Consider the following 26,325-nt stretch of genomic DNA (forward strand, 5'->3'; position numbering starts at 1 on the left):
ATACAAATTGTTTCTTAGGGGTGACTTCATTTCTTATATAATGACTTTGTTAGATCTTGCCATCACCCACAAATGTAACACCTCCATTTTCAAGAATGCTGAAATACTTTTATTAGAGCATAATCTATTAGCTTTCCACCTCTTCCTCTGCCTTTCTTTACATAACTACTCTTTTTCCTCACTGTGATCTCTCCTGCACTCACCAACTCCCTCCTCTTTTTCCCGTTGACTCCTTGGTGAACCAATTCAGCTCTACACTGTACATTCTACTCTTCTCTTGAATCCGTAGATCCCTTGAATCTTCCTCCAGGTCATACCCTTTAACTACACATGTAGATTTGAGAATCAACAGCATAAAGATAATTAAATCTTTGGGAGCTTGTGAGCTCACCAAATGAAGAGGAATACAGGGAGAATAGGTCTCAATATGGTCACGAATGAAGAGTCAGGAAAAGACTGAACAACAAAAAATAAATAAGGATATTAAGACATCTGTAAAAGCGCTTCTAAGCCAGACAGATTTTAACCAAATCATTTTTTTTCACAATCAACTAAAATAAACACAATGGAATTTCATATGCCTTATATCTTGTTGAGAAGAAATGAAAATAACTTGAGAACAAAAGAACAGATATTCCAGCGGAGATCCTAGGTGGGAGTGGGGAGACTGGGAAGGGGAAGCAAAGAAACAAAGGAATCCTAAAACAACCACATTTTGGGGTTGCTGCCTCAGACTAAAGCGCTCCAAACAATCCTTTCCAAGGCTTCGAGCTGAGCCTGCGCACGCGCATTTCCTCTCCCTTCCCTCCCCACTCTCGCGTAACAGTTCCCCGATGACGTCACAGAGACGCGAGCGGGGTGGTGCAGGCTTCCTCCAGGACCCCGCCTCCCGCCGCGGTCCTGTGGCTCGAAGGAACTCTCGTACCGGGTGTCCGTTTCCCGGTCGGACCCTTTTACCGGGTGCACCTAGTGCCCCGGGATAGGTACTGCGGCCCCGGGAGCGTCATGGCTTTCAACTTCGGGGCTCCCGCGGGCGGCACGGCCTCAGCTGCCACCCCCGCTGCCCCCGCGGGTGAGTGCGGAGGGCGAGGTTGGGGCGGGTGGGGGAGAGCCGCAAGGGGCCCCCTCCTTCCAGCTCCCATGGCCAGGCCTAGCCCCGCGTGGGCGCCCTTCGAGGGTCAGGAAAGGGACCCCTAAGGCCCAGCGGGGCAGTGATGGGGCCGAGGTCCTTAGTGTAGGGATTTATCTCTCCACTCCCAACACCCCAGCCCGATGTCCCGAGGGGAAAGGAGGGGGGACACCCTCCCCCCAGCATGGGGCCCCGCCTCCCTCCCCTGGTATTCCCTAGCTTTGCCCTCCCTCCGGTGCTTGTCTCCGGGCATTATTCTGGTTCTAGCCGACTAGCATTCGGAAGTGCCTCCTGAGAGCCGGGAATGTGGCTGAGCATGGGGAGAAAGTCAGTCCACAAGCACTTAGGAGGCGCCTACTGTGTGCCGGGCACTGCCTGTGCTGGGCCTGCCTTCGGGGAGCTCCCAGTCTAATCTCATTCATGATAGTCTGTAACACTTCTTGCTGACTCTTGTAATTCTTATTGTTCTTTCTTTTCCTCTCTCTTTCTCTCTCTCTCCTTCTCTCCTTCCCTCCTTCTCTCCCTCCCTCCCACCTGTCAGGATTTGGTGGGCTGGAGGCTGCCAACTCCACCAACAGTGGGTTTAATTTTGGGGGTTTCGGATTAGCTGCTAATCCTGCAGTGAACTTTAATATTGGGAATTTCGGTGTTTCCACCACCGCCGCGCCCCCCTTCAGTTTTGGTAACCCTCTGGCCAGCGCAGGTAGAGAGACCCCTGTCACTTGTAGGTGTTCAAGCAGGACTCCAAAAATGGGCTTCCTTGCCTCCCCGATCCTGGCCTTGTTTCCCCAGTTTGGTAGCAGGAAACCAGGAAGCAATTTTGAATCTAAACTTTTCAAATAGAATTTGGAAAAAATCTTAAAGGATCAATTTTTTTCCTGGGGAGAGCAATATCAACAAATTCACAGGGAAATTTGTTGAATGTTACCCACTGTTGGAAAAGGGGGTTATCATATTTGCTTTTCATAGAAAACAAAATCGAAATTACAGCCTTGGTGACATCCCTGAATCTCAGAAAAATCTTGTTAAATTTTTGATAGTTTTGGCTAACATCCAATTTATGTGAAACCACATTTTTCCTTGGATTCTTGGACTCCTGCAGTCATCTTTCATCATTCCTACATCTGTCTTTTGGAATTTCATCAGATTGTTGTCATCAGTGTTCCACAGTTATAGCTGATTTCTCAGAAGAAACAAATCTTATACAAACAGCTTTAACTCAGTAGTTTGGCTTTTTCTAACTGTAAAATAAGTTTCTTTCCCCACAAGCTAGAAATACTATTTTTCTTTAGTGTTCTTTATCCTTTAAAGGTTTTTCTTCCTCTTTCCTTATTGTTTGAGTTCAATAGTGAGGAATTTGCTCGTCACCAAAAAAAACACCTAGTTCTAAAACCTGGTGAGTTGAATAAACATTCTATTTTTGTTTTGACAGGTGCTGATGAAGATTATAATGTGAAATTTTTTGACTTTTTTTTATTGGCAAAAAGGATATACATGTGTACTTGGTACTTTGTGTACTGGCTTCTAAAACTTTTTAGCTTAGTGCTTTTATATGAATTTATTATTCCATGCTTTTATGTGACTTAATTGGTTACAATGCCCATTGCCGATTTTTTTTCCTATTGAAAACTTATTTTCAGAAATATTCTTGCTGTTTAAAACTGATTTTTGACCTTAGGTTCTTTTATTTTATGAATCCAGTATTGTTTAGAACCCACATATTTAAGCTATAATGCTTATCTTTGGGCAAAAAAGTTTACTATATGAAAAACCATATAAAATTTCCAAGAATGGGCTAATCATGCATTTTGTTCTTCCTACACTATTTTTTATTACAAAGGACTTGCATTCTTTTGAATTCAATTCTACAAATATTTATTAAGTATCTATATCTAGGCACTATGGTAGGTGCTGAGGATGCAAAGATGAAGAAAACATACCTTGTTCTCAAGGGGATCATAATCTACTTTAATACCGTTTTACATGTTATTACTTATTCCATAAATTTGAAAGTGTAGGAAAATATAGTTTTGTGTTTGATTTGTACTTCTGAATAGAGCTACAACTCAGCAAAAATAAATGACAGTGTTTATTTTGGAGGATTTTATAAAGTAATTCACTATTTTTTTAAAAACACTGGCATTTTCATTTTTATTGATTGCGATCCACATATTAAATCACTTGCATCAGTGTCTTATTTGTAGAATACTTCACTATTCCTTTTTTACCATTTTAAGTTTCTAATTGTGATTTTATGTGTGTAAATTAACTACATGGCTTCTTTTATATTATGGTAAGTACATCAAGTGCTTCCTCAATGATAAATTGTATTTTGTTGATCACCTTTATTAAATACCTTTGTACATGTTATTTTACTCTGAATGTCTTCAAAGAATGTTTTTGGTCTTTGTGTAACAAAATATATTTGCTGAAATGGGATCTTTTTGAACTTTTTGAAGTGTGGAACTAAAGCAAATGAGAATTAGAGTACACGTATTAGTATTTTATGAGCTATATAGTAAATGGTAAACATCTAATATACTTGCAGAATTTTTTAACCCTTTTGATACCCAGGACCCCGCCTGTGACAGTTGATGAAGCCTATGGACCTCTTCTCAGAGTGTTTTAAAATATATATTTTATAAAATTCATTTTATACATTTATAAAATATATGTATATATTTTAAAACATTCTGAGAGGAGGTTCATAGGCTCTTGATAATAATCTTATGTTTTATATATGCCTATGTAATACATGAGATTATTTTTAAAAAATTTATAGCTGTCAGAATATTTTTATAAAACCTTGTAGGCTAAGAACAGAGCCACTATTGAACAGATATAATATAACTAATTCTGATGTTTTCATGTTCCTTATTGTTATTTACTAGGTACCTTTGGAGGATTTGGAACCACCACCACCACCACCACAGCAGGTTCTGCATTCAGCTTTTCTGCTCCCACTAACACAGGCACAAGTGGTAAGATCATACACTAGGTAGATTTAGTTGTAGAACTGAACAGCAACTTGGGCTAGTTGGGCAGGTGCATTTTTCATAACATTTTTGTAAACCCAAATTTTCCTTCCAAGGACTCTTTGGTGCTACCCAGAACAAAGGTTTTGGATTTGGTACTGGCTTTGGCACAACTGCAGGAACCAGTACTGGTTTGGGAACCGGGCTAGGATTTGGAACATTCAATACCCAGCAGCCTCAGAATAGTAAGTATAAGAAATTTATTTTTTTTGTGTGTTTGTGTTAAATAGTTATGTTTATGTGTCTAAAAAAAAATCAGAATTTAATTGTGAATTATTTGGTCATTTCAAAATTTTCATCAATGACTTTCACTGTCATTGGAACACTATATATATTCATGTTATCAGTCTTTAGTTGGACCTTTATTAGAACCAGTCAGTCCTTTTATTTGTCCTTAATTGATTCCATATCTCACTTTCCACATGACTGACCTTATGACTGCCCTATTCAACCAACTTTAGTGTCTTCCTCTTGCTTCTAGGATAAACTATAAACTCCTCTGTTTACTTTTTTTTTTAAATTGCCTTGCCTTCTGCTATGTATTGGTTCCTAGGCAGAAGAGTGGTAAGGGTTAGACAAGGGGGAGTTAAGTGACTTGCCCAGGGTCATACAGCTAGGAAGTATCTGAGGTCAAATTTGAACACAGGACCTCCTGTCTCCAGGCCTGACTCAAAATAGAAACTTCTTGAGAATAAGGATTATTTCATTCTTTGTGCCCCTAGTGCTTAGCACAATGCTGGGCAAATAGCACATAAATACTGAATATATTTGTCAGTTACTTGAAAAGTGATTATTTATCAGGGATGAAAGGCCTGTTATAGTTTCTAAATTTTCTCAATCGCATTAGGATCACAAAATAGCAATTTTGAAAATTATTCATACTAAGGACTCTTTCAGATGTTTCCTACTATTTTTTATACCCCTTACCAAGTATCCTCTCCCCCTTCCCTCCTACCCCTTCTCCCCAATAATGAAACTGGATTTCCAAGCTGTAGCGAGAAAGGGAATAGTCCAGTATTTTCTTTATTTCTTGAAACAATTGTGTTCTTAGCTGTTGTTATATATAATAATGGATAATTTGACCTGATACATTGGTTGGTTGGAATTTTTTGCACAGAAATTCATTCAGGTTTTGGCCTGTAATTCTCACAAACGAATATCTTCCTTTGTTCTGAAGGCAGATAATAGAAATTGAACCCAGGGGACAAGTTGAATCTTAGGGCATCACTTGACTCCATTATATGACATGACTTAGTATTAAGTATCAGACCATATTCCTTGAAATACAATTACATATGGTAAAGCCTGATAGAACAAAACCTGACTGTCCTTTAAGAATAGTACATTTTAAGAGAAGTTCCATTAATAACCAAGAGATACATTTGCTCTGATCTTTAAAGGCTATGGCTCAAGTATTCCTTGAAATTTAAAATATATACATGATAATGAATCTTACTATTTCTTATGGAAGAATCAACTCCAGTAGAGACTGTATTCTGCACCTTGCTAAAGATATGTTAATAGCCACGATTTTTGTTAACATTTGGATATATTAAGCTTTAAGTAAAAAAAATATTATCAAGTATTACATATAAAATCTACTAAATAGAATCCCCTACAGTATCAGACTATATTAATATTGATTAACAACAAAGCTCTAGGGACCAAATTTAATCTTCTGTTGTCTGAGGGTATAGCATCATCTATTTCCTAACTTTTGTGTATTGAAACTAATGGGAATTTAATCCTGGGGCTCTTTGGTCCTCAGAACAAGAGTGATGGCAGACATTTGTCTAGGTCTCAAGAGTTTACAAAGTGCTTTACATATATTGATATAATCAGAGCCCATTTTAAAGGCTATGAAACTGAGGCTTAGCAAAGTTGTTAAGAGACTTGGCATGTGGTCACACAGCTAATTAGTGTCAGAGGCCGGATAGGAATCCAGAGCTTCCTAATTCTTGGTCTAGCACTTCATTACTTTAGAAATATTCAGTTTATTTAGCTATACATATTAATGGTAATACTATATTTATTAAAGGACATCTGCCATTAGAGCCTTTTGTTTTATATCTCCTTTGATAACAGGCTTGTTTCTAATTTTTATTTTATTTTATTTTGTTTTGTTTTGTTTTTATTTTTAAGAGTAATATCTCCATTTCTTTTTCAGCTTTAGGGGGTCTCTTTAGTCAGCCCACCCAAGCTCCTGTCCAGTCTAACCAGCTGATTAATACAGCAAGTGCTCTTTCTGCCCCAACACTACTGGGAGATGAGAGAGATGCAATTTTGGCAAAATGGAATCAGCTCCAAGCCTTCTGGGGAACAGGCAAAGGATATTTCAACAATAATATTCCACCTGTGGACTTCACCCAGGAAAATCCCTTCTGTAGGTTTAAGGTAGGAGGTTGATTTTTTTCATTGTTACTGACATTATGTAAATTACAACAAATAGAATAAGTTTATTGAGTTTTTTTTGAGCAACTACTTCATTCTTTACAGACTAAAGTGGGTCCTTTCAATGTGTGAAATTGGAATTAAGGGCTTTTGTTTAGGTATCTGAATACTGTGTAATAAGCAGGTGGAGTATTTAAAATTAAGTGTACTTATAACCTAGTGGTATGAGAGAGATTGGTATTCAGAAATAACATTTTACTAAAAATGGCCTGGCATATTATATAAGCAGAAGAGTCACTGGCTTAAGATGGACTGTGAAATCATAATTAATCTCACCAAGCTTCTGAAAGTTTGTTGCCATGTCTTAGACTCGCACCTCTCCTTTGTGCTCCACTGTTGTTGAAAAGGGTACTTGACAAATCCTTCTCAAGAGAGCCAAGGCTGTCACTACCGAAGGGGCATAATTATATGTTGACACAAGCTGCACTTGGCCTGGGATTTTTATAGTATGATTCTTTGATTGTAGGCCAGCAGCATGTGCATACTAGAGGATCCTGTTGAGAAAGGGCCCTCTCAGGTCTGTTGGTGACTCATGTTGAACGGAGAGCTGTATTCTCCAGCTCAGGCCAGCCAGTATTTATGAAGCATCTATCATTTGCAAGCACATACAGTAATGAAAAGTCACATAGACCTTAACAGTCAGGAGCTTATAGTCCAAAAGACAGCTGGGGGTAAAGTGGGTAGAACCCTGGACCTAGAGTTAGAAAGACTGCATTCAAATCCTATCCTCAGATGCTTACTAGCTGTGTGACCTAGAGAAGTCACCCAGCCTCTTGTTTGCATAAGTTTCCTCCCCTGTAGAATGGGACTAATAACAGCCTTCCAAGGTGGTGGTGACATTGAAATTAGGAGATAACATTTTTAAAGAATTCAGTACAGTTCCTGGAACATAATGCTTAATAAATGATAGTTCCCCTTCCTTCCTACCAGGAACAGTATGGCATATGGCATATGTACATATGAGTATAATATCAGGTAGGTTGTTATGGAGACAAAGGAGAGGTTTAGAAAAAAGAGTTCTAAGAAGATTTGAGGTAGTTTGAAGGGAAAGGGAAGGAAATAAGCATTTATAGGTAATCCATATTTTGGGAAGCTAAACTAATCATATTTTTATATTCAAGTCACTGGCATGATAATATTAAAAAATTCTGTTTTTTTTTCCATTAAAGATGAGGAAATTGGTGTAGTGAGCATTTAAGTGATTGGCATAACACCTGTGGTTATATTATATATTTTTATATTATATATTATATTATATATATTTATATAATATTATATATTACATTATATATCACAATTTTCTGTGCTGTTTTTCTGTAGGCGGTGGGTTATAGCTGCATGCCCAACAATAAGGATGAAGATGGCCTGGTGGTTTTAATTTTCAATAGGAAGGAAACAGACATCCGAAGCCAACAACAACAACTAATAGAATCAGTCCACAAAATTTTGGGAGGAAACCAGACCCTTTCTGTCAATGTAGAAGGTGTTAAAACATTGCCAGATGACCAGTATGTATACCCTTTGGTTTATGTTTGTGTGGTTCAGACACATACTTGGTGATACTGTAGCATTCTTATTGTTTCATATATTTTGTTCCCATGCCTCAAATACCATGTCCTTCCTGAAACACATTTAAAATCGTATGACAAAATATTTTGTCTTTGTTTCAATATTTATTCACTGTTGATGGAATGTTGATGGAATCCCCTTGGTTTTGAATTTCTTTACTTGTGTGATACTGAAGATCTCTTGCATTTAGTTAAATATCCAAATAGAAGGAGAAAACATTCAACATGTTATTGTATGAGCATTACAAAAATTTTATAAAGTTTTAGGAACTGGAATTGTGGATTGCTTCTGTATATGATCATAATAATAAGTGATAGCTGATAGTAATGCTTTAAAGTTTACTGAAATCTCATTTGAGCTTCACCACAACTTTGTGAGGTAGGAACTCTAGGTACTTGTTTAGGGTCAGTCAGCTACTAAGTGTCGGGGGATCAGCTTAATCCTAAATAGGCAGCTCTCCTTTGGGCCAGTTTCTTTTTCTTTTAAACCCTTCCCTTCCATCTTGGAATCAATACTGTGTATTGGTTCCAAGGCAGAAGAGTGGTAAGGGTAGGCAATGGGGGTCAAGTGACTTGCCCAGGATCACACAGCTGGGAAGTGGCTGAGGCCAGATTTGAACCCAGGACCTCCTGCCTCCAGGTCTGGCTCTCAGTCCACTGAGCCACCCAGCTGCCCCCAGGGCCAGTTTCTTAATAAGAAATTCATTAAAAAAAATTTTTTTTTTTGGTTTGAAAAATTGTGCACAAGAAGCTATAATAATTTTACTTAGTCACATTAAAAGTTTTGTTAAATTGAGATTTCTGTTCATCAAGCAGAGAGAAGTAGCTATTGAATGCTGTCCTAGGTGCTAGATAAGGAGTTTTATTAAGTTCATTCTGTCTCATTAAGAGCAGGAGTTTTATGTTGAAGGAAGTTTTATTAAGTTCATTCTGTTACTTTAAGAAATCAGAGGAGATAGCTCTCTCCCTCCGTCACTTTAAGAGGCCTGGCATAAAAGAGAGAATTCAGTGAGTTCTGGGTTGCAGTCTCTCTGACTTTCTTGGGAGCAGGTTGCTGGATCATTCTCTCAGACTAAGACAGTGATAGCAAACCCACGATGCGCATGTCAGCACTGACATGCATAGTCATTTTCGATGACACGCGACTGCATGCAGCCGCATACAGAGAAATATGGGGCCACATGCTGAGGATGAAACATTTGCTATAGTATAGTGTAGACACTCTGTGCACTATAGATGACAATTCTACCTATATTAATTTACCTATTTTGGTTTATTAAATAGTTATATATTATAATTATACATTTTTGTTATTTAAACTATAAATATCACAAAATTATGGGGTTTTTCTCAAAGTAACACACCACTGGAGTTATACTTGTTTTTTTGGTGAATTTTGACACACCAAGCTCAAAAGGTTATCCATCACTGGACTAAGAAGATCTGTTAGTACCTTTGAGAGTTTGATATACACATGTGAAGCTGAGAAAGAGTGTGTTTACTGAGAGCTTTTCTCCTGAAGGGAGAAGCAGCTGCAGCTCTGTCTATTCTCTCTGACTTGGAAACATGGCCTGTGTCAGAGTCTCTCTTGGCTAGAGATTCTGACTGTTATATCTGATAGTTGGCTTCAGGCAGCTTTTGTTTTTTATAGATTAAGGAGTTCATTATAAAATAAAGGTTCATTGTTTAGCATATAGGTTAGTAAGACAGAATTTAATTTTAGTTTAGTGAAAGTTGTTTAAGGACACCTAATTAGGCAAGAAGACTGCAAAGAAAGCAGTTAGATTTGGGGGGTTTTATTTAAACATTTTAGTATAAGGTTAAGAGATTTCCTCTCCTATTCCTAATTCCTAGTTTCTATCCTTCTGTTTCCTCTCCCTGCCTCTACTATAGAACAAGGGTTGTATCTAACTGCTTCCAGCTTACAAGTTAGTTTACCCCAACTACTTAAGGACAATTTATCAATACACCGATCAATAAATATTACCAATAACAGCTTCAGATTACACATAACGAGGAGAAATAAAGTCTAGGCAAAACACACTTCAACCTTCATGGATGTTGGAGGGGCATCTGAGTTTTACCTGGCTAACTTGACTACATGATAAGTATCTCAGAAAATACAAGACTAATCACTCTCTGGGGTTGAGAATGTTTTTTTTCCTGGGGGATTATGGAGGGTTTCTAGGTGGCAACAATCATTTGAATTTGTAGTTTAAAGGATGAGTAGGAAGACAGGGAAGTAAGGAAGTAGGGAAGGAAAGAAAAGAGAGCATGTTTGCCTAGAGCCTAGACTGTGTTAAAAGGAGGAAGATGAGATCAGCCTGAGAGGCAATACTATTGACTTTTGTGAAGGGCCTTGGATGCCAGCAAAAGAAGTTTAAATTTTATTTGATAGTCAATAAGAAACAAAAGTAATACAATTGTGATCAAATTTATGGACATACAGAAGATGAGGCTGACTAGGTATGAAAGATAGAAGAAAGAATGGAGTATTATGAGTATTTATTGAGGTTGGTTTTTAGTAGTGAGCTGTGTAACTGACCTGGTTCATCCATCCAAATTGGTCTTTTTTTTATTCCTCTCACATTGTATCCCATCTCCTATCTGCAGGCTTTTGTGCTGGTAGTCCCCCATCTGTGGCATGTGCTCCCTTCTCACTTGTAACTTTCCTCTCTTCTACTGAGATCCAGCTTAAAATTTTGCCTTTTACATGAAGGCTTTTCTTGATTTCTTCTAGTTGCTCAGTGCCTTTCCTCTATTTTGTATTTATATTTATTCTGTACTTAAATGTACTTGTCACTTATCACTTGTTTATTATAATATCTCCTTGAGTAGACATTATTTCATTCTTTTTGTTTATGTCTTTTGCTCCTGGGACAAAATAGGTGCTTAATTAATAAATACTTGTTGATTGATTACGACACTGTTAAAAATTGGAGGATTTTAATAAAAGGCTTTTCATACCATTGATAAAGTTTCAAAAATAACTGTACATCATTTTGATGCCACAGTGGAAAGTTAGTTTTCTTATTTAAAATTTTTAAAAAATCTAATATTTTGTACTCCCACTATCAGATCTGATACTAACTTCACAAACCTGTTTAAGGAATCAAGATATTTGCATTTATATTTATTTTCTGAAAGACAAAAGCTTGATATCTTATCTGAATTTTTTTTCAGGACAGAAGTTGTCATCTATGTTGTTGAACGTTCTCCAAATGGCACATCAAGGCGAGTTACAGCTACAGCACTCTATACCCATTTTGAACAAGCAAATATAAAAACTTCATTGCAGCAACTTGGAGTTACCCTTTCTATGACTAGAACAGAGCTCTCACCTGCCCAGATCAAGCAGCTTTTACAGAATCCTCCTGCTGGTATGTACTTGGGGTTAGGACCTTGTCAAATTATGAACTAAACAAGAATATCTCCACACATTTTCCTGCAGAAATGCTGATGATCACTTGTGATATTTTTGTTTCAATATAAATTTTTTGGGGGAATGTTTAAAAAGTTGAAACTATTTTGTCCATTATAAGTTTTTTAATGGTTTTGATTTTGAAAAATTTAAATTTAAAATGTTGATATTTATTTTGATGTCTCAATTACACAGAATCGACATATTATTAACCACTTAATAATTATTAACTAAGTAGTTTGCATATTTATTATTATTAAAGTTTATAATAAACATTAAAGCGATAGAAATGGACATTTTCATCCATACACATCCATTATAGCTAATTAAAACATTCTTTGAGTCAGTCACAGAAGTAAAAGTGATTGCTATGTATTAACCAGTACTGTGCGTAGAACTTGATTGTATGGGTTTAGTTTTGGGAAAGCATAGGAGGGGAAAATGGAGAAAATAAGATGTAAGAGAAGATAAACATACACAGGAAAATGTTAAGAAAAGTTGAAAAGAACTCAGGACTACTTGCTAGGAATATCATGGAAGATTTCATGGAGGAGGTGGCATTCCAGGTTAGCTGGCAGAGTTTGAGAATGGAGCATGACACATTTGAGGTGTGTGAAATACTGTGAGGACTGTCGTAGAGGCAAGGCATCCATTGGTTGAGTGAAAGGAAATAATATGATAGAAGTCTGAGAAGGTAGGTTGGACCCAGGTAATTATATCAAGAGTCTTGAAATCCTGCTTAAGAGTTGCATATTATTCATTAGGCAACTGGACACCATTGAAGGTCATTTGAGCATCATGTCTTATTCTTTTCACATTACCAGCCCATCTTCTCTTCCTTTCTACATTTTTTACTCTTTTACTCCTGTTCTTGGGATACATGGTGTGGCTTGCTCACACTCACCATGTACCTTTCCATTGCCCTCTGTGATAATCATTTTTAATTCTTTGGAGTCAGTTGTATTTCATGCCTTAACACCACTTAACAGTAACAGTAAACTATTAGTATTAAAAAAGATAGTCTTATAATTTCATAGGAAGCTTGAGATCAAATAAAGAAACTTTACAATTTCCCGAAGGCACTTCATCTTCCTTTCTGGGCCTAGCTAGACCATCCACACTCTTAGTTCCAGATATACATAATAATGAGCACACTTTATAGGGTATCCATCTAAATGCATGTTGAAATCTGGCAATAGATGTTCTTCATCTCCTTTCCTGTGTGGGTGGTTAGGCCAAATTTCTTTGAAGTGATTAAAGCTCATTCTGAGGGCTCTGCAGTGATCTGGAGCTTGACGCTTAATATCCTCAGAAGAGCGGAGCATATGTGAACAGCCTCCTGTTCCACAGGAAATCCTTTTTCAACTTGCCCTCTCCTAGATCTCTTCCATCACAGTGGGAAAATAGCTCTAGTGTGAGCATACATCTTTCTGTTTTATCCTTTTCATCTTAGTTATCTTTGTGATCTTGTGGACCATATTATACAAGCACTGTCTGTGGAATTTTCTTAGCAAAAACACCAGTGGTTTACCATTTACTTTTCCAGTGGAAACAGAAGTTAGTGACTCACCCAGGGTCACCCAGCTAGTAAGTGTCTGAGGCTGGATGTTCCTTCTAACTTCTGTGAATTCATTTCTATAGAAAATGTAACAAACAGAGCCCTTGATTATGTGCCCTTAGCAAAGTTATGATCTATTAGAGACTCACTTCACTCTAAAATTGAGTATGTATCTTGTAGTAATCTCTGTGCCATGGAGAGTGGAATTTTCTGGCATTAAAAATGTATATTTGTAAAGAAAAGGAAAATCAAATTGACCTCTTTCTTGTGCTCACTCATATCTCCTATGATTCTTCCTATCCTATTTGTAATTCTTTGAACTGAATACCCTAGACTAGGAAGTGTTTTGTCTCAGTCATAGATTTGACATTTTTGGATTGTCTCATCCCTTGCTTTCCTACCTTTTTCATTTTCCCTAAGTTTATTCTATAAAACTATGGTTGCTAATATTTTATCTTCCAAAATTAAAACTTCTGCCACGCAGTCAAACTCTTTTACTGTTTTGAATTGTTATGCATCATACTGTATTGTGAATCTTGTGAATTTTGCATGTTAATAGAATGTTACATTCAGTTTTTTCTTTCTATATTTTTCTATAATGCTAAACTTTTAAAAAATATGCATTACTGTATAATCACTCTATAATTATGATCTCTTGCCAAATAAGAAATTGACCTGTTTGTATATCTATTTTGGACAAAATACTAACATGTTTGTTCTTTAACATGTTTGTCAGAATATATTCAGTAAGATTTCTCTTAAATGCTTTTCAAAAAATTTCATTCTTGTGTTAGGTGTTGATCCAATTATCTGGGAACAAGCCAAAGTGGATAACCCTGACCCTGAAAAGTAAGTTTATCTTGATGTAGTAACTAATATAATTTATGATATAATATAATACTGTTTGCTACTATGAAACAGGCTAGAATTCGGAATAAGTGATTAATGGGCAGAATTCTCATTGGGATTGGTAAAATTTATTCTTATGAATGTTTGATTTTTGGAGTTCAGGAGGCAGAATGGTGTAGTGGGAATGAGTATCACACTTGGAGTTAGGAAATCCAGGCTCTAGTCCCAGAGCTGTCACTGACTAATGGTATGACCTTGGGTAAGTTATTTAATCTTGTGAGAGTTTAAAATGGAGTTGGACCAAGTTCCCTGACTTCTTTTGTTCTATGAGATGAGCATAGAGTAATGGTCAGAGTTGGCCTTGGTATCTGGAAGACCTGGGTTTAAGTCCCTCTCTCTAAGTCCCTCTTATAGTGTGCTTACTTGGCAAGGCCTCTTGGTGCCCCAGGGAGCTTTGCTGGCAGCAACTTATATCTCCATCATTGATCTTGGCTGGTAAAGGAATTTTCCTCAGCAGAGGTACCCCAAAGCCGTGAAATCACAGCTTAGTATCAACACCCTTTCCATGTGCAATCATCAAGTTTATTAGTCATGTGGGTTTTTGATGGCAAATATGTTATTATATAGGAAAGGCTTTTACATTCTTTGTCATTTTTAAAAGACTCAAAAGTATGTATTTGTGGAAATAACACACTTTGTTTCTGTAGGCTAATTCCTGTGCCAATGGTGGGTTTCAAAGAACTTCTCCGAAGACTGAAGGTCCAAGATCAGATGACCAAACAGCATCAGACCAGATTAGATGTAAGCATTTAGGTTTTTAATCCCCTGGGACTGGGAATGGTACCACTAAGTATTAGAGATATTGGATTCCTGTCATTATATATGCCACTACTATGTCTTGGTAAGGCTAAAAGTATCAGAAAAAGATAATACAGTGTGATTATCAGTTAGTAATTGGAACTGTTCACTGTTGCTTCCTTTGTAGAACAAAACACGTTGTGAAAACACAAAATTATATTACTTTGTGAATATAGAATGGTTAGATTGGAAATGCTTTAAGCTATAAAATAGCTGCTGTATGTGTTAACCCCTAAATACCAACTGTTTACAATGGAGGCAGCTTAATTAGTTGGTCACTTCTAATTCCAGCAAGATAATGCATGCTTTATCCTCATGAAACTGGCAAATTAAAATTTCTACTTTGTACTTTCTGTAGTGTATTGAGTGCTTTTGATGGGAATAAAGAATTTTCATTATGAAGAATATGGAAAAGGTTTTTTTTATTTTAATATTTAGATCTCTAACATTTTAGTTATCTTAAGTTATAAAATCATAGAAATTTGGTGATGAAACAGATGTGAGAGGCTCCTTTAACCAAACCTGTCACTGAGCAAAGGAGTCCCTACTCTCTCCTCTAGCAATTGACAGTTACCTAGTTTCTCTGCTCATAATGTGATGAGGAGGTCTTCACTTATCAGAAAAGCCTAAATCATTGTTGGAGGTCTTTATTATTTGGAGACCATTATTAGAGGTCTTTATAATGAACTCATACTTCCCTATAGCTTCTGTGTATTTTTTGTCTTTGTTCTGCTCATTGAAACAATAGGGAATTAACCTTTTTCATATTTGATAACAACTATTCCTTATTATTGATGCTTTAAAAAGATTTTCCAGCACATTTCCAAATATATCCCTTCCTCCTCTGCCCAGGGTGACTTTTTTTTGTCATAAGGACAGAAGAAAAAAAATGTTCAACCAATCTTTCACATCTGCAGGATTCTATCCCCGAGGTCCCTGTCTCATCCACGAAATGTTCATGGGTCAAATTTGGCCATTATAATTATAGTGTTCAGTTTTATTGTGGTGTTCTCCCCATTTACATAGTTGTCATATGTTGTTTTCCTGCTTTTGCTTATTTTGCTTATAATAGCTTGAGCACATCTTCCCATGTTTCTCTGAATTTGTATATATATCTTTTTTCATTGTGTAGTAACATACCACAATGTTGATTTAGTCCTAGTTGATGGGCATCTGCTTTGTTTCCAGTACTTTGCCCCCCACAAAAAATGGCATATAGTACCATTTCTGGGATAAAAGATATGGACATTTTAACCACTTTTTTAAAAGCATTATTTCTAGAATGGTTGTCACTGTTCATTGTTCTTCCAGCAGTGTATTAGTGTGCCTTTTGAAGACAGTTGTACCTGTAGTGAAGTGGGGTCCCCTAAAGATGTAGATCTTTACCCCTCTGGGAGCCTGCAAGGTCCATCTTCCCCTCTCTGAATCTCCTAAGTTGTTCCTTGTTAGTTAGGTCTCTGTGGGGAAGATGACTGCTTCTGGTCTGTCTCTAGGATTACAGTCTAGGATCCCGAGTTTCTCATTGGTGTGATTCTGGGTGTCCAAGCAAAGATCAAAAAAAGAGGGTGCACCTCCGAGAGTACGATATCCAAGTGCAATATCTAATAGAGTACAAGAGTGTGATATCGTTTGTGCAGTATCCAAATTCAAAATTTTCCTCCACCACAGTGAAAAGAGGGAAGTTCATGTTCTTAACTTTTCTCTGGGGCCATTCTTTGTCATTACAATGACCCAGTGGTATGCTTCTTTCTGACTTTGCATTGTCCACAAGCCAGAAGGTGGCATGGTTCTGTAAAAAGGCACTTAAGCTTTCTTCACTGGTTTAATGTACCCCAATTTCTGTAGAACCTAACTTTCTTTGGAGTATTCAGTGGCCAGGTGAACCTCAGGTAGCTTACTTACTAAGAATTGTTGCACTTTCTAATAAATTGTGGTGGTGCCCAGCACTTTTGTGGCTTTGAGAATTTAAGATTGAGTCAAAGTGTCATTGCAATAATTGTACTTTGAATGTTTTTTCTTCATAGATTATATCTGAAGACATCAGTGAGTTACAAAAGAATCAGACCACCACTCTGGCTAAAATAGCACAATACAAGAGGAAACTCATGGAGCTTTCCCACAGGACCTTGCAGGTAGTGACGGGACTGATCCAAATCAATTATCTGATTAAAAGGCTGTTTTAGTATTTTTTTTTTGCCTTGTAGGACCCATTTTCTTTTTTTCATTTTTAAAAAATTTTGAATATTTTTCCATGGTTCCATGATTCATGTTCTTTCTCTCTCCTCTCCCCTCTTCCCTGTCTGGAGCTGACAAGCAATTCTACTGGGTTATATATGTATCATTGTTCAAAACCCATTTCCATGTTATTCATATTTGCAGTAGAGTGATCTTTTAATATCAAAACCCTAATCATATCCCTTTCAAACCACATGATTGATCATATGTTTTTCTTTTGCGTTTCTGTTCCCACAGTTCTTTCTCTGGATGTTGTAATGAGTTATTTGTTAATTGGCCTAATTAAAAATAGATTGTAGCCAGATATAGAATTTATGAAGTGATGTGAGATTTTTAAGGTTACTTTCAGATGTAACTCTGGAACTCTTGAGTAGGTCAGGGGAAGAGAATTGTTCAGAGTGCCCTGGGAAAGGCAGTTAGAAATAATGATGCCACTTCTGGGACAGAGACTCAGAGGTTGGTTGGTTTGGTTTTTTCCTTGGATCATCCGTGAGGAATTTGGTGGAGATTGTTTTGGGAAGCATTGTGATATATTCGGAGGAGATTTGGTGAAGAGACTATCTGTTGGAGAAAGGGTCTTAGCTGTTTCCCTGTGACATTTGCAGGAAACAGTAGGCCAGTAGGTGGCAGAAGAGAGCAACATCTATGAACCTACTCATGGTATATTTTCTGTGGCTAGAGATTTTGAAGGAGTTACAACAAATTCTTTGAAGAAATATATAATAAAGAAATTATAATTTAATTAGATAGTTTAGTAAGATAGAATTAGGGGTATAGACAGTTAGGAAGTTGTTAGTTTTGACTTTGGTCAAGGAAGAAGAAAGTCTCTTGTGAGATAGATTTGGGACTGGGTTTATAGATAGATAATATCAGATTAGGGTACATATGTAAATAAGCAATATTATTCCTACCTGTTTTATTTCTTTTTCTTTCCCTTAATCTTTATAGTTACAATAAATAGGTTTTTTTTTTTATAAATTCAGTCTCCAGCAGATTTCCTTCAATTGCTAGATCAGCCATTTTCCTTCCAACTGACAACCGAATTCCCTTAACCTAACAGTCTACCAATACCTATTACAACTAGTGATAGTAATACAGATCAATAAGGGTTTATATGTCCTGTAACAAGTGGCAAGCCTAACAAGGACAACAACCTTTTGTTTAAACCAACTGCTTATTTTAGAAAGGAGAAAAACAGTCAGTTTTTCTCTTCAGAACCACAGGGGGAGCTGCAGAGTTTTCTTCTCCCTCATTCTCAGAGAGAGAGAGAGATACAAGAGCTGCATTTACTGACAGTAGTTAATAGAGAATATGATCTTTACTAATAATAATATTAACATGGGAAATATAACCCACATGTTTGCAAAACAGATACCTGCTTATATTCGAGGGATACCGGTACCACAACCAATACTGGATCTCTTAAATATATTTGAATGTTTTCCACTGGGTGCTTGTGGAATATTGCTAGGATTTCTAATTAGGATGTCTATAATGTACATCATACATTTGGTAACTACACAAAACAATAAATATCTTAAAGATTAGGAAAAGGATATGAAAATGGATTACCTACAAGCTGTTATTATGAAACAAGGATTATTGAATGGATGTTACAGAGCACAAAATTGGAACAAGAGACTATTGAACTGAATAATGCTGTGGGAAGTTTTTTCCCCTAAGAGAAGTCCCAGTATTTACCCGAGAACAACATCTTGTTAATGTGAGACATCATAAAGGATTCATACAAGGTGACATATTAAGTTTCAAAAATGGTACCCCCTCATTTGAAGAGGAATCGGTGTCTGTCATTAAGAAATTTGAAAAAATAATCAAGCATTTCGATCCTGATTATCTGGACATGGAAATTTTGCTGGATGAATTGCTAACAAAACAAAAAAAAGACAAGATTGTAACCAAAACCCCTGAATGGCCTTTATTGAATCCCAAATGGGAGATTAATTCTCTAGAAAGGTATGAAGAATTGATTAAAGCAAGGCTAGCAGTTATAAAAACAATGAGGTAGTATTCAAATAGACCAGAGCCTTGGACCAAGTTTGAGAGGATGAGGCAGGAAAGTAGAGAAACACCTTCCACTTTAATGGACAAATTAATTGACTTAGGAGAACAGTACTTAAACTTGGACATCTCTAAGGAACAGGACATAAAGCATTTGAGGAGGCAATTTGTGAAAAACTCGTGTAAGCTAGTGAGGAATTATTTCCAGCAGCAGTATATGAAACGTAGCATCTTATAATGCAGACAAGGACAAACATGATGAAGCAAATTGTGAACTAATTGAAGAACTGAGGCAGGAAATAAAGGACCTAAAGTTTAAGCTTAACAAAGCAGAGGAAAAATGACAAAGTAGTAGCTCCGGTAAGGGGATAGATATATGGATAGCCTTCTTTCTCATAAGTTCCTCTGAATTGTCCTGGATCCTTGCATTGCTGCTAGTAGAGAAGTCTATTACATTCAATTGTGCCATAATGCATCAGTCACTGTGTATAATGTTCTGGTTCTGCTCCTTTCATTCTGCATCAATTCCTGGAGGTCTTTCCAGTTCACATGGAATTCCTCTAGTTCATCATTCTTTATAGCACAATAGTATTCCATCACCATCAGATACCACAATTTGTTCAGTCATTCCCCAATCGAAGGGCAGCCCCTCATTTTCCAAATTTTTGCCAACACAAAGAGTGTGGCTATAAATATTTTTGTACAAGTCTTTTTCCTTATTACCTCTTAAGTCAAATTTACAAAAAATCAAGCTATTCCCCAATTGACAAATGGTCAAGGGACATGAATAGGCATTTTATACATGGTGAAATAAAACTATTAATAAGCACATGAAAAAGTATTCTAAATCCCTCCTGATTAGAGAAATGCAAATTAAAACAACTCTGAGGTACGACCTTACACCTTTCAGACTAGCCAATATGGCAGCAAAAGAAAGTGATAAATGTTGGAGGGGATGTGGCAAAATTGGGACACCAACAAACTGCTGGTGAAGTTGTGAATTGGTCCAACCATTCTGGAGGGCAATTTGAAATTATGCACAAAGGACTTTAAAAGACTGCCTACCCTTATGATCTAGTTGGGTATCATTGCTGGGTTTGTACCCCAAAGAGGATCCATTCTCTTTAAAAACTGTAAAAGACCCATTTTAATCAGACAGATTTGAAAGGTTTTGTCTATACCCCTTCAGTGACTTTTGGTGTATTTTTTAGTTTCTAGAAAGGGGAAGAATCATTAAGGTTGGCCAGAGAGGGATAAGCCATTTTTGTATGGCATATATGCTTGTCCCAGGAGCAGATGGTGATAATCACAGCTACTCCAGCTTTACTTGTGTCTTTCTTCTCCCTCTGTTACTCTTTTCTTCCTTTGGTTTTTTTCTTCCTCTTACTTTTGCCTTTGCCTTAGAAACTTGGCAGCTGGCAAAGAACATTCTTAGTTTTCTTGGTGACTTTTAAGGCCGAAAGGTGGTCTAGCCCAGTGCCTGGTACTTCTTAGTAATATTTTATCAAAATGTTAGCTGTTATTATTATAATTTGTTCTGGAAATGGGAGCATAGCTATGTTAGCGGCAGCATGAAGAAGTGGAGAGAATGTGGGCTTGGAATCATGAAGAACAGGGTTCAAATTCTGCCTTAGACTATTAAGAAGTATGAACCCTGGGCAGGTAAGTCACAACTTCTCTTACTCTGTTTCCTCAGCTATAAAATAGGGATCATAATAATACCTACCTCAGGATGATTAGGATCATAGGTCAAGATCATGGATGTATGGTGCTAGTTTTAAGTGTGAGCTACTGCTGTTGTATTCAGAAAATCCTGGATTTAGAGTTGGGACCTTGGCTGCAAATCCTGCTTCTGCCACAGATTGGGACCTCAGGAAAGTTCCTCTTTGGTTTCTAAGCTTCCTCATTAGGGAGAATGAGAAGATTGGTCTAGAGAGTATGTTAGGTTCCTTAGCCCAAGTCACAGCTAGTTCTAAAATGAGTGAGGAATAAGTTGGGGAACTTTAGAGCTTGATCCGGTGGTCCACTGCGTTAGCTATTCAGTATCCGATCTAAGAATTAACATTAGGCTGATAAACCATTGAACTAAGTTGAATAACTTATTGAAGGTTAATAGTTTGTCCAAATATTATTGTTTAGGATAATTCAGATTTGAGACAGTCTAACATTGAAGCTGGTTTTTTTTTCCAGATTGTTTTGGGGCCTTTGGTTTTTATATTAATCATTTAAAAATATGCTTCTTCCTCTTCCCAGTTAGTTTAAGCTGTTTAATTAAAACAGATGTAAAATTTCTTGGGACATAGCCGAAGAGGAGAATGGTCTTAATGCTCTTCTTGTACCTGTCACAGGTCCTGATTAAGCAGGAAATTCAGAGGAAGAGTGGCTATGCCATCCAGGCTGATGAAGAGCAGCTAAGAGTGCAGCTTGATACAATCCAGTGTGAATTAAATGCACCTACACAGTTTAAGGTAAGCAAGTCCAAGCTACACTTGTGTGATATATGGGCTGAGGTGTAGCGTCTACACCAAGAAGATCTAAGGAAAGTGTTAAAGGAAGCTTTTGGGAAAGAACTCAACTCCATGGTTTCATCTCTGCCAAACAGACAGAGAACTTGAGAACTTCTGTGATGGAAATAAACTGATAGGTTTTCCTAAAAAGTTGGAATTTATAAAACTTCTGTGTGACCTAAATCAGTGTTGTTAGCTACCATATATTCATTTCCTTTTAAAAGTACCTTCGTTTTAGGAGTGCAATTTACACTTGCCCCTATATTTCCATTGACTATTGTGTGTGTTAAATAAGTACAGACATAGTCATTTTGTACCATCCCATTCCTAGGGTCGCCTGAATGAGCTGATGTCCCAGATTAGAATGCAGAATCACTTTGGAGCTGTGAAATCTGAAGAAAGATACTATGTGGATGCTGATCTTCTACGAGAAATCAAGCAGGTAAATGGACTTTATGTGGATGGATAGTCTTGATTGCTTTGCAGGTTTAACCTTTAACCTTCTGTAGCTATTCCCATCAGAATAGGACAGATTGCCTTACTGAAAGCTTCCCTTTTTGTGTTCCACTATTGTTTCTAAAGCTCATCTTGAAAATCTAGAGGAAAGAGTGAAAATCCTCATCTAATGAATGTCCTTTGTAGGGCATTTTTAGATTAACCATGTGTCAGTGATATCAAACTCATGGGTCACATGCCTTCCGCTTAGGCTGAACAGATTAAAATGTAATTGGGGGATATTTGAGCAAAACAGATAAAAATGCAACATGGATAATGTTAATTTGTGGTTTTCTAAGTCATTTTATCATCTGTGGATCTGCTGACTGTTTTTCGCTCTTTGTCTCCATAGAAGTTTTCTAGGGTTAGGTATTGTATTTCTTTTTGCTCTTTGCTCATTTTCCCAGCCTTTTTCTTGCCTGTGGTTTGGGAATTCTGAAAGCTGTTGATTTTGCCTCTTCTGCTGCTGGTTTATAGGAATGGGCACTATGAGCTGTTTTACCTTGGGGCTTTGTCTTCACCCCAGCAGTGCAGGCTTGAAAGGATCCAGCACTATGGACTTCTGGGCCTCACTATGGGCTGGCGCCAGGACCTGGAACTTTAAGGGAGTGGGTCCAGGAATTGTGAGGTTGACTTATGCCCGTGGTCCAGCACTCCTCTGCATGTGGTTTTTACTTCTGGTTACCCCTCATGCCATGAAAATCAGCTGTCTTCCTTTCAAGTTGTGTTCAGTGGGAGAGCCCCCCTCACTCCATCTTGCTGTTGGTTGCTTCTGATATTTTGAGGCACTTTTAAGAAAAATTATTTAATTCATTAATTTGGGATATTTTTCCATGGTTACATGATTGATGTTCTTTTCTTCCCCTCTTCCCACCCCCCTCCCAAAGCCAACGAGCAATTCCACTGGATATGTGTATCACTGATCAAGACCTATTTCCATATTATTGATATTTGCAGTAGAGTGATTGTTTAGAGTCTATATCCCCAATCTTATCCCCATCGTACCATGTAATCAAGCAAATGTTTTTCTTCTGTGTTTCTGCTCCCACAGTTCTTTCTCTGGATGTGGGTAGTGGTCTTTTTGAGGTACTTTTTAAAGATTGTCAGTGGTTTCAGCTTTTATTGCTATTGAGTGGCCATCTTGGCTCCATCCCCTCTGTGGGATCCATTTCTATTTTCATTTTATACCTCTTATCCTCGTTTGAAGATGGATATAAAACCGTTGTCAGATGGTATTTTGTTAAGTGATCTCTGAGAAGAAATAATTTTGTTCTATCTCGCACGAGCCCAATCTCTGTTTTTGGTGGGGAGTGGGACATACCCAACATAATTGAGGGCATTTGCAATCAAATAATATGGGGCTAGAATTCTATGAATATTTAATACAAGTGAGTTATGCATAAGGAGTACTAAGGAATTTCAGGGACCTATTGCCCTTCAGGGCCTATGCCCCTTTTTTCAGATAATTCATACCTATGCAATTAAGGCTGCAGAAAAACTCAGACATAAGCAGTTTTTGTTTTTTTTTTTTTGGTTAGCATTTATATCATTAGTGTCTGCTACAGAAGGTTGTAAAGTGCTGCACACAAAGAAAATCATTTTGAGTTTGAGAACTCCGTGTTAGTGGTAGAAACGAGAGACCAGAAGACCTAGCTTCTACTTTGACCCCTGATACATGTTCCTGGCTCTGGGCCAGATCTCTGTTGGTACTTCCTGCACTGAACAAATCACATATTTAGACAGAAAATCATTGTTATTAATACAGAAGACTAACCCAGGACCTTTTTTTTTTTAAACATTTTCTCTCTTTTTTAATCATCCTAGCATTTGAAACAACAACAAGAAGGCCTTAGCCACCTGATCAGCATCATAAAAGATGATCTGGAAGATATCAAATTAATAGAACATGGCTTGAATGAGAACGTCCACATTCGAGGAGGTGTCTTCAGTTGACAGTGCACAGCCGTCTGTTAGGGGCTTTGGAATGTGTACCATCCAGCACTGTTTCAGATCTCCCTTCAGACTGAAACCGACTATATTAAAAACACCCTACTCTAGCTTGGTTTCTGAGAAAGTTATTACAGATTATTGTTTATAAATTTTGAAATAGCATAGCTATCTCACAGCTTTTTAGACTTGACCTTTGAAAGGTTAGTACCTAAAAGCTGTATTTACTTTAAAATGAAGAAAGGTTCCTAATCACCAGTATAATATGTACTATTGTACATTTTTACAACAGCATTGTTGAAAAATCAGTGTTTAAAGATGATTCTCCATTGAGCCTTTACTATGCTTTTCCACAGCCAATAAAAACATGAGAACAAGTGTACTTTGCAATAAAAAATAACTGGAAGGATAACCAGGCTGTTGCAAATCTGTATGTTATAGTGTAAATGTATGTCAGTTTTTCTATTTGTGTATGCCACTTTTGGAAGAGAGAAGAGAAATTTTAGGAGTCCTTAGTGATTGATTAGGTTTTCTTTTGGGGACTACAAGGGTTTGAAAGATATTTTTATATGGTTTTACTTATTTGCAAAATGAGCCCAAACCCTTAGGAAATAACAAAAAAAGTACTTGTCTATTTTACAACATTGTCCTCTATTTTTTTTTTCATTTTATTTCTGTAAAAGATGGAAACTTCTTATAAATAAATTCTTGCTTTGTGATAACTTTTATATGATACTTTCTGGTATTTGCTTATTCAGATACTGATATGTGAGCACATTCATGTTCTACAAAAAACAATGCAAGATTGCTATTAACTAAACATTAGATCTTGTATTAGATTTATTTGTGTACATGGTTCTAACTTTTTATGACCTGCATTTCCTAAGATCATAAAAGAAAGGAGTATTTTAGGTGCTTTTTTTCCTTAATAGTGAAGCTGGTAATACCAAACTAAAAACCTTTGAAATTTAGCGTTTATTCCTGTGCCTTTAAGAAGCAGCCCCTTCCTTTGGAGAAAGCAGCTTCCTATTGTTTGCTGCTGTTGCTGGGTAGATTTGGTGTCCCAACTGCTTGCCCTAGTAAAAATGGCTACCTTCTGGCTCCCACAGAGGCTTTTCCCCCAAAATGGATTTCTCTTTGAAAATGTTGCAGGTTAGATACTTAGCCTGACTTGCCAACTGTAATAGTGGATATATTGGAGAGTATTTGATGGCAAAGGAAGGACAGACTTGGGTGTGAGTGCCTGTCAGCTCCTTCTCTCAATATATCAATGATACTTGGATACTGGAGGGGATTTCTCTGTAATGACCAATCAGAGAAAGGAGCCAGCACTGAGGGCCTGCGGGAAGGCTTTCCTAGCTGGTGAGGTGTCTCTGGCTGGACAAGCACACACCCTCCCCAGGCAGAAGCTTCCCCCTGGGTAAAGCCAGCACTGCAGGGGGTCTCTCAGAATGGAGTCTGACCTGAGCAGCTCTCTCGGACCCCTTTCCACTCTCTGTCCTTGAAATTCCTGGTAGCTACAACTGGCTTAAACTAGAATTGGGACACATGCTCATGCTTACCAACAACATTTGCCGTGATCATATTCCTGCAATTTTATTGGGCACTAAAGAGATTAATCCAAAAGATATTAGGAAACAAATTAAAACAGGATGATGGCAACATACTGATACTGGCACTAAGAAAGGAAATAGAACCAAAAGAAATAAACAGGCAGCTCACAGAAGAGAAGGATAATAAACAAGGAAATACAATGCAGATAGCTACACAAACAAGTGACAAAGAAACAAAACAATAAAACAGAAGGAGCTGAGGCAGCTGTACCAATCCTGCCAATCTGAGACCACATGACTTTACAAGGGGATTCTGGGAGATGCATGCCCAAATTCTACTTGGCCCCACTCAAGTCCATAAATGAATTCAAGTGTGCTCTTCATCTGTATGATCACACGTTATAGGACATTGAGATTCTTCTGGGGGAACTTTTTACCCCAGCAAAGAAAACCCAATTTATAGAGGAAACTCTTCGTAGTAATCCCAATTTAACATGATGGCTTCAGAAATATGTGGACCTGGAACTTTCGAACAACCAGAACTTAGCTTATTTAAGAATAGCTGGGGAGGATCTAGTGAAAAAATTTTGCAAAAAGGCCTGATTTGGGGGGAAAATTTGAGAAACTGAGGCAGGGGATAGATGAACATTCATCTTTATTCCTTGATAGATTGGTAGAAGCTGGGGAGACCATTTTGGGA

At 37.4% G+C, this 26,325-nt stretch overlaps 1 protein-coding gene across 2 annotated transcripts; it reads left to right on the forward strand.

Annotated features, from left to right (window-relative positions):
- Positions 1–971: 971 nt before the first annotated feature.
- NUP54 (nucleoporin 54) lies at positions 972–24,800 on the forward strand. Of its 2 annotated transcripts, XM_044682183.1 has the most exons (12): positions 972–1,072; positions 4,021–4,110; positions 4,221–4,349; positions 6,332–6,558; positions 7,936–8,123; positions 11,367–11,563; positions 13,957–14,011; positions 14,719–14,812; positions 16,894–17,001; positions 21,472–21,591; positions 21,962–22,072; positions 23,950–24,800. In XM_044682183.1, the coding sequence occupies exons 1-12, from the start codon at positions 1,006–1,008 to the stop codon at positions 24,076–24,078; spliced, it is 1,515 nt and encodes a 504-aa protein (XP_044538118.1). In that variant the 5' UTR covers positions 972–1,005; the 3' UTR covers positions 24,079–24,800. The 2 variants fall into 2 exon arrangements, with proteins under 2 accessions (XP_044538118.1, XP_044538119.1); XM_044682184.1 differs by lacking the exon at positions 4,221–4,349.
- The last annotated feature ends 1,525 nt before the right edge of the window (positions 24,801–26,325 follow it).

Source organism: Gracilinanus agilis, chromosome 6 (assembly GCF_016433145.1).
Source record: "Gracilinanus agilis isolate LMUSP501 chromosome 6, AgileGrace, whole genome shotgun sequence".
In the NCBI taxonomy this organism is placed as follows: domain Eukaryota; kingdom Metazoa; phylum Chordata; class Mammalia; order Didelphimorphia; family Didelphidae; genus Gracilinanus; species Gracilinanus agilis.

Excerpts from the sequence above, each read along its gene's own strand:
- NUP54 (XM_044682183.1), top strand. The coding sequence starts at position 1,006 with ATGGCTTTCAACTTCGGGGCTCCCGCGGGCGGCACGGCCTCAGCTGCC. Across the intron at positions 14,012-14,718 it reads GATAACCCTGACCCTGAAAA|GCTAATTCCTGTGCCAATGG; the intron begins GTAAGTTTATCT and ends TTGTTTCTGTAG. Across the intron at positions 14,813-16,893 it reads AGCATCAGACCAGATTAGAT|ATTATATCTGAAGACATCAG; the intron begins GTAAGCATTTAG and ends TTTTCTTCATAG.